This window comes from Strigops habroptila, chromosome 6, assembly GCF_004027225.2.
Source record: "Strigops habroptila isolate Jane chromosome 6, bStrHab1.2.pri, whole genome shotgun sequence".
Taxonomy (NCBI): Eukaryota; Metazoa; Chordata; class Aves; order Psittaciformes; family Psittacidae; genus Strigops; species Strigops habroptila.
The window spans coordinates 32,562,093-32,577,914 of NC_044282.2; the positions used below are offsets into that span (position 1 = coordinate 32,562,093).

General features: G+C 39.0%; 1 protein-coding gene across 10 annotated transcripts in view; it reads right to left on the reverse strand.

Annotated features, from left to right (window-relative positions):
- Nucleotides 1-2,764: 2,764 nt before the first annotated feature.
- FAM135A (family with sequence similarity 135 member A) overlaps nt 2,765-15,822 on the reverse strand; it is a 91,063-nt gene continuing 78,005 nt past the window's right edge. For 7 of the 10 annotated variants that reach the window (XM_030490451.1, XM_030490444.1, XM_030490443.1 and 4 more), the window contains 2 exons: nt 6,851-6,964; nt 2,765-6,098 (listed from right to left, as the gene is read on the reverse strand). In XM_030490451.1, the coding sequence (XP_030346311.1) occupies nt 5,893-6,098; nt 6,851-6,964 (320 nt within the window). In that variant the 3' untranslated portion in view covers nt 2,765-5,892. Of the gene's footprint in view, nt 6,099-6,850; nt 6,965-15,475; nt 15,726-15,822 lie in introns of those variants that run through there. The other 3 variants (XR_003991987.1, XR_003991986.1, XM_030490447.1) reach the window with 2 other exon arrangements.

The following is a 15,822-nucleotide window of genomic DNA, read 5'->3' on the forward strand; positions in this document are numbered from 1 at the left end:
AGCTCCCTCAGCGCCGCGCTCCGCCCCCAGGAACTGAGGGGAACGGAGCCTGGGGAGCACAGGGCTTGAGGGAGGCAGCTCCTGGCTCTTGGAGGTGCTAGATGAATAAGCTGTAACTCCCCTCTTCCTCCCCACTCCCGCCACCCCCAAAACCTGCAACAAAGGCGTCTTCGTCTCTTCTGTGCAATAGTTGATGGCTGAAAGGACCTATTTTTGCCCCAATGTGTGTATATATATAGAAAATTAAAATTATTGTTGAAAAAGTACACAAAGGCTGCTTAGGACATGAAAGAATTTAGGCAGATGCCATAGTGAAGTATAGACCCAGTGTCTGTCCCTACAAACTAAAGGTTGTTACTGAAAGTTACCAGGAAATTATTTAACTATTGTAATTATTTAAACAAATTCAAAGGTACCAGAGAATTATTTACATCTTCTAATTATTTTAATATAATCAAAGTTACCAGAAAATCACTTAAATAGCATAATTATTAATTTAATAATAAACTTTCCGTCCTATGCCCCAGGTGGTGGCTTTTCTTGCACTCAAACAGGCATTATCACCCTCCCGGGAAGAAAGCAGCAACCAAACCCAATAGCCAAACCAGAACACTGCAGACCAAGTCTTCTCAGTTCCCCCTGGGAGAAGTAACACCAGTGATCATGGGCTGGAGCTGCAGTTAATTAGCTCCAGTTAATGTTTTTAATATGGAAACATTTGCTTTTTGTCACTTCCAACTTCTGCAGCTAACCTTGTTCTTCCATAAAACAGCATTTAAAACACTCTGTCCACAGATCCTAAACTGCAGAAGGTAACTTTCACTCAGCCCTTCTTGGAGTCTAAAATAGCATTCTGTGTTCACATCTACAGAGTTTAAGAAAGTGAATCTCCTTGGTAAATTAACAGCAGCAACACTCCCCTGAGTTTATTGCACTACATCTGGCACTGCCTACACACTGAAAGTGATTAAATTTAACTGCCTGCTTTATGTGTGACATTTTCTCAATCAGCTTTTTATAACATGGTTAATTGGAGATTAGAGACCAAAAATAATGGGAAACCCCTTTCTTTACTCTGACAGCAAGATACTGTGCCTCTGTATCAGAAAGAAGAAAGAGGAATTTTGGTGGCTCATGCAGAAAAAATACTCTCCTGTCCAAAAGTAGCAAGAAAAAAATCAAAAATCTATGCCAAGTCCAAGAACTTATCATGTATGTGCTCAATACAGTAAAAATCGTCCTGAAATCCTTACTTTAAAAATACACATAAAATACACATACCAAGCTGTCTGCAGATATCAAGTAATACTAAGCTGTTCCTGAACAGCTTAACACAATCCACAGAAAATAATGCTTATATGCACTCTCAAATGGTACAGATGAAATAGCAATGTAAGATTAATTAGGAACTGTTCATCCACACCATGCCACACAACATCCTTGACTCTAAATTGGAGAGACATGGATTTGATGGATGAATCATCCAATGGATAAGGGATTGGCTGGATGGTTGCAGTCAAAGAGTTGTGGTCAACAGCTCAATGTCCAAGTGGAGATCAGTAACAAGTGGTCTTCCTCAGGGGTCGATGCTGGGACCAATCCTGTTCAACATCTTTGTCAGCGACATGGACAGTGGGATTGAGTGCACCCTCAGCAAGTTTGCTGACGACACCAAGCTGTGTGGTTCGGTTGATACGCTGGAGGGAAGGGATGCCACATCCAGAGGGACCTTGACGCACTTGTGAGGTGGGCCGATGCCAACCTTATGAAGTTCAACCAAGCCAAGTGCAAGGTCCTACACCTGGATCGGGGCAATCCCAGGCACAGCTACAGGTTGGGCAGAGAAGAGATTCAGAGCAGCCCTGCAGAGAAGGACTTGGGGGTGTTGGCTCATGAGAAACTGAACATGGGCCAGCTTCAGTGTGTGCTCGCAGCCCAGAAAGCCAACCGTATCCTGGGCTGCATCAAAAGCAGCATGACCAGCAGGCTGAGGGAGGCGACTCTATCCCTCTGCTCTCACGCGACCCCACCTGGAGAACTGCATTCAGCTCTGGTGTCCCCATCATAGGAAGGACATGGACCTACTCAAGCAAGTCCAGAAGAGGACCATGAAGATGATGAAAGGGCTGGAGGACCTCCTCTATGAAGACAGGCTGAGAGAGCTGGGGCTGTTCAGCCTGGAGAAGAGAAGGTTCTGGGGAGATCTTATACCAGCCTCCCAGTACCTTAAAGGGGACCTACAAGAAAGCTGCAGAGGGACTTTTTTCAAGGGGCCTCTAGTGACAGGACCAGGGGGAACGGCTTTAAACTGAAAGAGGGTAGGTTCAGATTAGACTCTAGGAAGTTCTTCACTGCGAGGGTGGCGAGACACTGGCACAGGTTGCCCAGAGGAGCTGTGGCTGCCCCATCCCTGGCAGTGTTCAAGGCCAGGTTGGACACAGGGGTTATGAGCAACTTGCTCTAGCGGAAGGTGTCCCTGCCCATGGCAGGGGGGTTGGAACTAGATGATCTTTAAGGTCCTTTCCAACCCAAATCATTCTGTGATTCTAAAAATAAGCTGAGGTCTTCAAGATATTTTTTTCTAGTCTACATTTATTGTATTGCTGTAAAAATGCAAAATTCATTTCTTACTCCTGAATTACGTATTTCTAGATCTTGTGGCTGAAAGATAGTAAGTGTGAACACTGGTAAATACAAACGTAGCACATGCCACAGGAATTTTTCACTTTGTGATTCAATGCAACGTTTTGTTTTTTTGTTTCTCTGTTTATTGATCATTTCTCTCTTACGCTGCAGCTTGCCTTGAAAGGAAGACTCAAACAATACCGTATTTTGCTTTGCTGTTCTAAAAAGCCAAGAATAAAAGACTTAGTGCTAGCACAAGCTCTGCAGCAGGTCAGTTCAGATGAGCAGAAGGTAGGCTAGCCAGGCAGCAAATGAGCTGATTCTGCCTAAATGATCCCTATTCCCCTTGACCACCTCAAAAACCTTGGCTATCCAAGTACCACACCTGGTCAGGGCTGTGCAAAGAAGACTGACCTGGAATGAAGAGTGTTCTGTTTTCTGTTGTGAAATCTCTTGGCTCTGCAGCAAAGCCTGGTGATTTCCACAGTAAAACATGAGTTCTTTTTGCAAGTAGCAGCCACTGCTAAATCTGTGGGATCAGAAAGCTTAATTTTGATGGAAGATTCAAACACAAACCACAGAATTACTTTATATACACTACACGCAAACGAGTTAAGATGCTCATTATTAGGAGGCAGTGACCTCCTAATAATATTGCTTAGAGCTTTGTGAAGTAACAGTAGCAGCTACTGCCTTCAGGGAGCAAGAGACTGGAAACTATCTCTAAAGGAATGTTAAGACCTTAATTTTTATCTCTTTCTGTAAGCCACATAATTCTCTTTCAAGCCACTGTAGGATACTTGCATACAGCAGAGGTCACCATCACTACAGGAAGGTGAAGCCTTCATTCAAAGAGAAGAGGGGCGAGATGGAGCATTTTATAGCTGCTACTGCATCAAACAACACTGAATTATGAATATAAGTCCATATTTCCATCTAGTAAACAGAAATATGTGGGAGTAGGGGGAGTGTGCTATGCAACATGCATGCGGTTGTCCAAAACATCCAAGACTGCATGTTGTTCAGAGAGCAACTGCAACTTTGATGGTCTGCAAGTGCAAATATGAACTTCATATGCTTCCAGGACATGTCTGGGTCATTATTTTCTTACAACACATTCCTTTGAGACTTGGAGATGTCAAACAGCTACAGTTCTCATGGGGGTACCAGACCACATGTGGGCTGCAGTGGGCAATACAAATCAGGGGAGAGAAATGAATTTAATGTTCTCTTAATTTGCCCTGTTGCTTGATAAACTTAGATGCAAATACCACAATTTCATTCCTGCACCATCTGCTTTCCTCAAAGAACAAAGCAAATTCAAGCCTCCTTAAATAGACAGGATCTACTATTAAAAATAAGTAAAGTGGTTATTTCTGCCAGGATATTTCTGCTTTGCTCATCACAAAAGCACACTTTACACTTTGGGATTTTTGGAGAGATGCGGCAAGACAGACATTTTTCACTAGTGACAGAAACACCCAAACGCTTACATACTAAGAGCAGCTGAACTTCCTCATTGTGAACCAAGGGATATTCTGTAGATCTCCCCTCCTAAACTGATATTCAGAATTTAGCCACTAGCTGACTACTATAGTACTGTTAAATAAAAGACAGTTGAGATGTCAGAACGTAATTTAAATATTTAGAACTTAGTAGCACCATCATAATAAAAGTTATTAATAAAGGTAGACATTGTTATAGTGGGAATGTATTTCAGATATCTTTGTGTCATAAGGACTTGCCCAACACAGCTCTAATAAAATACCCTTTCAAATGTGCACGTCACCAAACTGTATATGCTCATCTGAGCACCCTGTGAGCTGTAGAGAGAAAAAAAATTACTACGAAGACTGTATTGTACAACAAACCATATCAAATGCCAAATCACTTCATTATAAACTATTATTGCTATATTCATTTCAAATAATACAAAGTCAGTACTTATATACAAAAAAGCCTTCCCAGAATTTTGGTAATTAGCAGAACATTTCAGTTTCTTTAATTGCCTCCATTAGAGTCATTTGTTCATTTTATTAACACCAGATGCAATAACACAACGCTAAAAATAAACATGCATTATACAACAAATGTATATTTTCCAAAAAGTGTTCATTACAATTAGTGTACAATTAGTGAATGCACAGGTAACTCTTTCCCCCTCACACCTTAAGTGAATTATTGTTTGAAACAGAGAAAAGGGAAGGGAGAAGAAACCAAACTTAATGCTATTCAGCACCAGTAGAAAGTCAATAGACCTTTAACATTCCTGTATATCAAAAACATTTTATCAGTATCACTGAACAGGTAAAGTTTACAATATTGTCCCATTTGAAGATGGATCGATTTATATTTACAATACTTTGTAATCAATAAAACATTTTAACAATATTTAAAAATTGCTTAAATTCATAAAAGTATTGCAGAAATTTATAACATGTACTTATTTTACGTACATACAAGGAAGTCCATGTAAAACTGTCCATGTTCATCTGAAGAACTGACAGAGTAAGGAGCAATTTTAATACAGTTTGCGACTCCAATTATTTGAAGGCAGCTATCATGAAACATTCAAAAATCCTTAGTTGCCATTTGCTTCTGAAAACTAAAGTTCCAGTAATAAAATTGAGTATGTAAACTAACATGTTTTTGAGATCAGTAGAAAATATATTCCCACAGGCAGAACGTATTTAACAACGATGATAACGATTCTGTAGAACACTGTTCAGCTGTAGTGATATCTGGACAGACAATGCGGCAGCGGTCTTTGCCAGACCCACGGGTAGAGTCGCTTTCAAATATCCAGTATTTTAGCAGCTCATTGTGTTTCCAGTTAAACTTCCTACAGTGCTAAAATACAACAACTGAACATGTATGACCTTATTAGAATTTTAAAACCCAATTTATTTTGGCGTCCAAAGCCTCTTGTAAAAGGTAGCCAAGTGACACTGACTTCTCTCGTCGGGAGCCAATAATAAAGCAACCAGAAGTACGCACTGTGCTTTAATATCTAAATAATTAGGTACCCCAAATTAAGAAAAAGTAATAGAAAAGTAAAAAGAACAAAATAAAAAAATATTGCACAGCCACATTACCTAGAAAGTAAAGTTGATGTTAAAAAGCCTTAAGTGTGGATGATATAAATTATCTTCCATATAAAAAGTATAAATATCTCTTAAAATACAGCTGCAGCTATACTTCAATACCACACATTATTTGATTCATCTGTTAATGAGGTAATAACCAAGTCTCTTACGATGCTATTCTCTACTGAAAATATTTTAGGGCAGCAACAAGAAAGAATTTTTCTAAAAATATTTCTGAATCAAGAACAGCGATGTGTGCAGCTCTCCCTATGAGAGAATCTGCTGTATTGGGTAATGCATTGATTACATTATAACGAACCAAATTACATTCCTTATTCTGGAGAACTGGCAGAAGCAGGTTCTGGATCATTTCAGCATAAATTGGTCCTGCAGAGGAACAGAAAAGTTGTACTGAGTGAATCACCAGAAACAAACACAGTTCTTTGACCTTGAACTCAAAAGTGAATACATTCTGGAGTAAAGAGAGGCAATGACACATATTATGCTGGTGTTCTGTTAAGATAGAATATACAGAAAGCTTAATTTCACCAGAAATGTTGGAAAAATAATTTTAAGCTATACATTTTAATTTTGTGCATTTATGTGAGCGAGAATGTGCTCATCAGTATTAATTTATTACACTTTGTAAAAGGTATTTATTTGTCAATCTATAATGCTAGAATGCCATTGTGCTAGGATGTCTCAACAGTAAATACAACAACCAACTATCACTGGAAATGGGAAAACCATCTTTTCTTTCAGTGCTAGTATTAAGCCTTAGCTAAATACAGGCCATGTGCTCAATGCTGTAACTTGACGTCCTCAAAAGTCAAAGCTATTTGTCCTCTCTGTTCAGGGAACACACAGGGGCTGTGTTCATCCCACCTAATTTGCATCAAAGTCTGTAAGCTTGAAATTCATTCAGTCTCATATCTTTCTACATGTAATAGAACACGACAGATCCAGAAAGCAGTTCAGCTCTCACATGGATTTTCTCTCTCCATTACTACAAAGTAAGCCCAGAGTATCTACACACGTAATAAAAGTGCCTCAGTTCAGCACCCAGAATTAAGTGGGATGAATCTGAGACTATGAAGTTTAACCTGCCTGGTCTGCTTATTTTGCAGGATATTTATTACCTGATTGTTTATCCTTTAAAGCTGTTTTACACATCTCAATGCGAGCGGAGTGGTAAGGAACGTAACGATCCTGCAGAGATCCTACCAACACAATGTTTTTGAAGTAATGAAGACCTACAAGAAAAGAGAAAAAGGGATCTGTTATAACGAATCCCTTGATGATTACTACAGAATAATTAAACATTTTACAACTGAAATTCGGTACCAATTTATTACAAGGTACATTACAAGTTCCTGAAGCTGCTGATGGAGCCTAAAGTGGAAAAAACTTTATTTTTTCAGAGGTTATTTCCTAGTTTTCAGTATTTGGTATACACTCCATTAGATGAAGACTGTATCTCCAAACCAGGTCAGTTACAGAAACAACACTGAACAACTAGCAGGCGAAAAATTAAATGTAACCTTCCAGGATTTCATAGAAAATTGAGAACCAAACAACAACATCATCATCTATCAAATCTATAAAAACGTACAGAAGATGCACCCAAACTAGATCCTGGTTCCAGTCTTCTTCAAATAGGAAATCTGTTTAGGTGGGGTTTTTTGGTTTTGTTTGAGGTTTTGTTTATTTGTGTTTTGTTTCTTTTTGTTTGGTTTGTTTTGTTTGGGGTTTTTTGTTTGCTTTTTGCCTGTGCCCACTGAAATACAAAGTTCTCAGACGATCAGCTAAATCACTGGGAGTTTTTTATCTGACATCTGATGAAAAACGACTGCAGCAAATCTTACACAAAGACCCAGATGCCAGTTCCAAAACTGTGTACTGAGTTGAAAAGAATGACAGGAATTCTCTGCAGGCTAATCTGTAATAGTTTTGTAAATTCTTTGGGAGTCTGTATATCTTGTATTAAGCTTTTTTGATAGGCACTTTCCCTAGAGAAATATCTATCAGCATTCACGTAAAGGTACAAGGAAGACCAGGTGACCTTTGAAGGTCCCTTCCAACCCAAACTTCTTTATGATTCTCAGTGGACTGCCTAGACCTTTTAATCAACCTGAAGAAGATATCCTAGGGAATCTTTAGAGAAATATCAGTCTACATCAGTCAATATTGAAATAGACTCTCTTCATCACTCTCTGTGATATAACACAAAACCCCCACAACCAAACAAAAAAACCCCAAAAACTAGGCTTAGGACATCATGGACTAATAAATTAGGCATCCCCTTTTGGTCACAGTGACTCATTTTTATGCTTTATATTCTGGTTCATAAAAATAACGTCCTGCGCTTCCCTACCAGGAATCCTTCATTACAAAAAAGTGTTTAAGGGAACTCTTCAGTAGGAGCCAGGAGAGTATATAGGGTATTTCGTACACATGAGTTTTACCAGTTGAGTATTTAATTTCGACAGCTCTTTGTGCCTACTGTGAAGAAAAAAGCCCAAGTCTTGAAGTTGTTTATTCTGACCTGGTTCATGTGATATATATAGACCACAGATGATTATATGGATGGGAGAGGGAGGAGTCAACATGGTGTATGTAAATGTACAGAGGCTAGCAGCTCCATGGATTTCTACAACGTGAAATAACTCAAGCTATTTGTCAGTGAGAAGGAACTGCATGGTGTTCCGCAGCATCCCTCCAGCTCTCTAGACAAGCTATAGGGCTCCTCAGGACACAGGCATAGAACAATCTCTAATATGGAAGTGTGCAGTGCAAAACTGTGCTTAAGTGTACAAAGAAGCAATGTATCACAATCTTTCATTTATGTTGCAGTAAAACCTGGACCACCAGTCTGCATTACATGTTCTTTTTCCACTTACTGCCTAGACTTCAAATATATTCTGAACAAGAATACAGCTCAGTCAATTCCTATGATCCACAGCTTTATTTTCCCACACCACACATAATACTGTCACCTGTACTGTATTAAAAAAAAAATAAATCCCATATTAAAATTATTCTGAGTAATTAATGAACCAATTTTTTTTCTGCAGCAAAATTTTCAGCCACTGAATTAGAGAATTCAGTCCCAAAATCTCATCAGGACAACACTTTCAGGTTGTTGTAGTTAGGCAGAAATGCTGGAAGATTAAACCCTAATTCTATCAGAACAAATACATTTGAACTCATCGCATCATCTACTGAATAGATCACACATTTTCACAGAGAACTATAAAGAACACTGAGGTTGTCGTTAACTAGAAAGTACTGACTTATTTTTTAACAGGATTTGAGACAGCCTGGAACAGAACAATCCAAGGGAAAGATCACTGCTGAAGTAACAACCTTTGTGCTATGTAACAGAATGTTCTTTCCTGTAGTAACGAACCTTTAATTGGCTTTCCAAATTTTTATGGTGATCCCTAGCACCTAATGGAATCTCAATCTCAGCCGAAGTGAATTTAAGCATACACATAGAGTACAATCACTGTGCCATTCATGTCTAGCAGTGAAATCTGAATAACCACATTAGTCATTACTGAATTAATGATATTTATAAATTCATGAACAATTTTTCCAAATAACAGGTCAAGTGGAAAAATCTATCTGGAACAGCAGGTATAGAGACCTGGTAACTCACAACTAACTGCAATCACAGAAGAGTAAATATATATGTTCAGGCACCAGAATCGGATGTTCAGCCTGTTCTCTAGCTGTAGCCAAAATTCAAGTAGGGATGGGAGATGGAGCCACTGTACAATGGGCTGATGGTAATCTCTGAGACTTGTATGACAAAAAGGATGACAAAATTCCATACCACTGCCCTTTAACTAATCCAAAACAAGTTATATGCAACGGACAGTATTCACTGTGGATGCCACAGAGTTCTTGATCATAATGAAATCAAAATCACTTACAATAAGCTTAAAAAAAGATAAAAAATGAAGTTCAGCAATTGGATTTCCTTAGTAAGCTGCCATTTTCCTTAGGAACATACTAATCACAGGATCCTAAAATAATTTATGCTGGAAGGGACCTTTGGAGATCATGTGATCCTGAGCAGGGCCAACTTTGACATTAGATCAGGTAGCTCAGGGTCGTATCTGATTGCTTTTACTTGAAGGAAACATCTCAGTTTCATCCAGGCACAATACTCCCAATGTCTTCTACGATTCTGTCCATTTATATACTTGTTTGGAAATAAGGATCTGGAAGCTTTGCCATAAACGCAGTCTGGAAATAGGGACTTCAAAAATGATGCCCTGGAAGGCAGGCATCTCCTTCACAATCCATGTTGATTTGTGAAGTTAAGACACCACATAGAGAGCTAGAATTGCACCCCAAAAATTGAAGCACTGAGACCCTGAGTAAGATGAGGTCTCAGATTAAGATGCCACCAAACAGATGCAAGGAAGCTCAGACTTCCAGCTGTTGTCCCACAAGAAGACTGATTAGGGAGCTAGATTTACATCACCTTAAGAGTTCCATGTCAGCTCAAACTCTGCTTGAAGATTTTGCTTTATACAACTTGGCTCCAGATGCTGTAAAACTACCGGACTTTCCAACATTGTTGGAAGAGAGCTACGGAGGGCTGGGAAGTCCTTTCTCTTTGCAGAATTGATTAGGTTAGTTTCCATGCCATGCTACCAATAGGGATGCTATTTCAATTCTAGTCTTATCCTCATCATGAGTTACAAACAGGCACTATGTCAAGTTAGGAGCTGAAATGCTTTTTCACCTCCGCAAAGCTCAACAGCACCAAATAAGCTAATCTGACATTCTGTTGAGAACAGACACCTCAAAGAAGAAAACATGTCAACCATGCTTCATCACTGAAGCTCATCTGTTGTTAGCATGGATGCAAACGAAAACCAAAACAAGCATCTTTTCCTCCTTTCACAGATTAGGAAAATGCACATTTTAAAGGGGGAAGATAGGGCAATAAACAAGCACATCAGAACTCCACTCTAATCAGGACCTCTGGAAGTACTAAGACATACGATCTAATCCCACCTACATAAGTACAAACACATCCTGGAAGAGACTATGGCTGTACATTCACATTTGTGAACTCTGAGGCACAAGAGCATCAGAACTCTAGAGCAAACCTGCTGGTATTAAAAATCCCTCATCCATCATAATGCCCATTTTCAGAAGAGTTTACTTTGGACTTTTTAAACTGAAAGAGGATAGATTCAGACTAGATATTAAGAAAAAAGTTTTCACTGTGAGGGTGCTGAGGTGCTGGCACAGGGTGCCCAGAGAAGCTGTGGCTGCCCCATCCCTGGCAGTGTTCAAGGCCAGGTTGGACGGGGCTTGGAGCAACCTGCTCTAGTGGAAGGTGTCCCTGCCCGTGGCAGGGGGGTTGGAACTAGATGAGCTTTAAGGTCCCTTTCAACCCAAATCATTCTATGATTCATTTTATGATTCTATGACTAGCTTTAGTCTGCTCCTATGGATGTAACATGCTCCTAATGCCCATTCATTGTGTTCTAAAGTAAACAGGGATCATGAAGAGATTTGCTTCTGAATGCATTCCTGAGTGCTAATATGGGTACATTCTACGTCTGAGAAATGGGACTTAGAAAAAGTTCAGAACTAAAGCTGAGGTAGAAAAACTTGCCAACGTTTTTTGGTCCAAAGTCTGTTGTAGGAAGCACTTCCACCAGTGATCAAACAATTATAACTGGGACAGAAAACAGCACTTTGAGGTTTGCTTTACGGAAGCCAATCTCAGCAAACCATGCTTCTGACACACATCTTTATGCATTACAGGAGAACAAGTTCTATCCAAAGTTTTGGAGTCAGCCTATTTGCCAAGTCCTTAATTGCAAATGATCAATCATAATTTATATCCAATTGGGATCTACCTCCAGAGTCTTCAGTTAGTATTATTTCAAGAGACTGACAAGCTCAAGTTTCTGCAGGCAAAGACAAACTGATGGAACTGGACTCTTTGTTTTTAATACATGTACTGACCAGTGTACAGGCATCCTAAACAAGGTATTCACACAAAAAAGTCTTGTCTGAAACCAAAGTAAAGCCAAATGTTACATGTCACTAACATTTCTTTTAGACAATCAGAACACCAAAACCAGCCTACGTATCAATGAAACTGTTCTCTCACCGCTACCTGGTATCATTCTCTGAAATAAAGATTTATTTTCATAGGATAAACTATTACATGGCCTGAAAAAAGCATTATGTCATAACTCTTCAACTTGAAGATAACACATACGTAGGCTTTTAAGGCTGCTGTAACACGTTAACACCGTCAGTCTTTCTGCTTTAACAAACTTGACAGCTGGGCAATGAAAGAACAGTACCTGACTTTTAAAAATATTCTACAAGTGTAACACTCCATTAGTGCATAAAAGCAAAATGAGTTGACAGACAAACCACATACAATGCTACAGAAAAGCAGACAGTTAATCGTCATCATCACCTGCCACTAGCTGTGATCTATTGAATTGATCATCTCAAAAGGCATTTACATTTTAAGAATCAGTTCCTATTTATACACCAGAAACAGATAAGGAAAATTGTTAAAATGAGTTATCTGTCATTCTGCCTTGACAGATTAATTGAAATGAAACTGAAATGTTCCCAGAGTTCACTTTTAACTGAGAGCTAACTGTATCTCCAATACTAGACCTGAGGAAATTCTGCAAACAAAACTTATCTGTATATACTTCTGAGAGAACAATCTCATGAGCCCCTTCTAAATCACAGTGAATGCATTCCCTTTTAATTTAAGGATACTAACAACATTAATGACAGCAACAACTTTGTAACTTAAGTTTTGTCACTTAGATCAATTACTATTCCAGCATATAGTTATATTTACCAGGTACAACAGAACATGTCAACCAATTCACACCAAGTTTTCTGGTGTGAATAACAAACTCAAAGTGGTACCTCCTATTTTTAAACCAAAAATTAATGTGATCAAGACTAATGATAGTAAGTGTCTACTGCTTGAGTCTGAACCACAAAGATATCACACTTTCAGCTTTTATCTCAGAACTGGATAATTATCAAAGGATGAACTACAATACACAAATGGCAGCACTGTAACAACTGTAACTGCCTGAAAATCTATTTGTTTCTTATGGGCCACCTTAAAATAAATCCTATCAAAAGACTTTTGCAGTACAGGAAAACTGAAGTAGAGAACTTAAAGAAGCTGCAAAGAGCAACTTCTGGGTAACATTCCTTCAGCAAGTAATGACAGAATGACATATTATACAAAGGAAGAGTTGCATGATTAGATAGATGGGAGAGATTTATTAATTTTTCAGTTTCATTTTTCAATTGCAAAGGTTCTTTTAAAGTCTTGAACTACTATTCGGTGAGAATTTTGCATGCGCTCAGAAGACTCACAATTCTTCTTTTTCTGTTGCTACATACGCTCTATCATAGAGAAGCTGATTTTGCAAGCCCTCAGCATCAAAGCATTAAAACTCCTTCCAGAACAAGTTCTTTGAGAGAGAGCTCTGGGAAGAGAAAGAGTCCAAATGTTTTGGGAGCAGCAGGGAAGCTAACTGCTGCTGCTTCTGACAATGAGACCCAAGAGCCTGAGGTGACGTTCAGCCACGAAGCACAACCTGGCCCCTGAGTTAAAAAGCAAGATTGGTAAAAATCTTTGTCACAGATCCTCCTAGATGTGCTGTTGTGATAGAAGCAGCTCTGAAAAGGAGTTATCAGAAATGTGTTCATGAGTGCAAAATTTCTGCTGTCAACTGGTACTACTCCAGAATTCAGAACAGAGAACAGAAATGAGTGCGTCTTTTTTTCTGAATGGCTCTAAGCATCAGTGTGTACTGGAGCTTCTTTTAAAGGGTAGAAGAGGAGATGCTCTACTGTACTTTCACCTACAGTGACTGACAGAAAGCAGGAACTTCATCCATTTTGAGGTTAAGCAACAAGATGATATATTTAACAGTACGTTCTCTGGCAAATTTGAGAACTAGAGCCACAAAACACCATACAACAATGTGGCTGAGACCTTGGCCCTCAAAACATCACCTGCTGGATCCACAGCCAGTTTTAGGGATGATCTGAAAATCAGCGAGGCCACAGCAGAGTTGAAATAGCAGCAAGTTTTGCTGCTCTAGGGACTTTCCCAGCTGCAAAGCCAACATCTGAAGAAGATACCACATAAAGCAGCAGCAACAGATGTTTCAGCACCTTAAACTCCTGTTTTCCTATAGGATTAAGAAAATCAATAGATGTTGCAAAATCAGGGTTATACTCCTCAATAGTGTTATCCATCTCTTGAATGTAGCCTGGAGTAAAGTGATTTCTGTAAACACCTATGCTTAGAATCCCCATAGAGAACAATATACAAATTCTCTGCATCGAAAATCTGAGAAGAGGAACAGTACAGTTATGCCAATCCCAAACTCCTCTCTCCTGGTGTTTGAGAGTCAAGCATGGTCAGTACTGTTTGTCCACTGAATGAACAAATTGATTGCAGGACTGAAGCATGCCCTGTACAGGTATCAAGAGTTAAAGACAGCAACACCTATAGTGTACATACAGCATATTAACTCACCCCTCAAAGGAAGACTTTCTTCCTTCTCTTTCAGGGAAGCATAAAGCTTGCTTTCTTTTCTCCTGAAATAAAATTATCAAACTTTCACATTTCTTTCTCCTTCTCCCCCAGCCTTTTCTTCTCCCTCACACCAAGCCCACTGAAGGACATGGAAACAAGACTCTGTATGAGGCTGTGGCCCAAAGTACAGCTCTTTCCACCTCTTCAATAAGAAGGTAGAAAGAAGAAACTGAGCCCTAAGAGATTTAGGCTCTTTCTACAATTATGAGGAATGAAGTCTGAAATGTATATTGTGACTCTTAAGATGATGCTATCCAGGTCTTTCAAAAAGCTTGTCATACAGAGGTCTGCCATAAGAAATATATGTTGCACTTCTAGAATAGACAACAATACTCAAAGTAACAGTGTCTCTAGTCTTGTTGAGATGTATACACATAAAAGCAAGGAATACCAAATTCCTTAAAGCCAACTGATTAATTCATCTGATTATAACGCAGGTCTCACAGCCGTACCCAACATCCACTGTGTAACTTCTCATCAGCTCGTAACTTCGGTTCAGGATGAAACATTTATTTTCAAAATCATCAAATACCAGTTCAGCCCTAAGTATTACCTTACCAGCAACAAAATTACTTTGTGATAGTAGATTTTGAACAGAAGGGGGGAAAAAAAATCCCATGTTTTTTCCAAAATCAGTTTTTGATCAACATTCATATCTTATCCATGACATTTCTTTTTCCTCCTTATTCTTTTCTGCTTCCTCCAACACCCGTAAGTTTTATATCCAAACATCTGAAGAGCTAGATGTCAGTCTTTTCCTGCCTGTATCTTTGTACTGCTCTGCTTTTAACAAAGTATCACCTGTGACAACCTATGGATATTTTGAAGGAGAACCATGCCCGGATTTTTCACAAAACTCCATGGGCATTTCTATCTCCACAGCCGCTTGGCTGACATATATTGAGAAACACCTGTCAGATGAATCCTCAATAACTTTATAATGCTTAATAGAAACTACCCCACAACTGGCACATTATCCACTGGCAAAACTGGCTCTAAGCCAACAGCTGAAATAGGAATATTCAAACCAGAGAAAATGGAATGAATGATATCACATGAATAATCTAACCTGGTTTTTTTTAGCTATTAGAGCAACTACAACTCCTCGTTCAACAAAATTAGTTTTTATTTTCCCTAACAATCTCAATGAGGTAACAAACAACTAGTCAGCAAAAACTTCAAGGCAGATTTTTACGTTTATAGAATAGATAAGAAAGGCAGACAGAAACAGGTAATGAATGTAGATGTACTTGACTGATCACACTGAAATCACCAGTTTCAGTGGCTCAAGTTGATACATGTATGGCAGTCTAGCAGCTGCACTCGGAACTTCTGTTCATAGCTAGGAAGGAAAGTCTCCAAATAATGATGCACCTCTGCAACAAAAATGGTTACTGTTTACTTGAAGAATATGGGACTAAAGCCACCGTAACTCTTAAATAAACTGAATCAGGAGCTTGTTGGAAACATTTT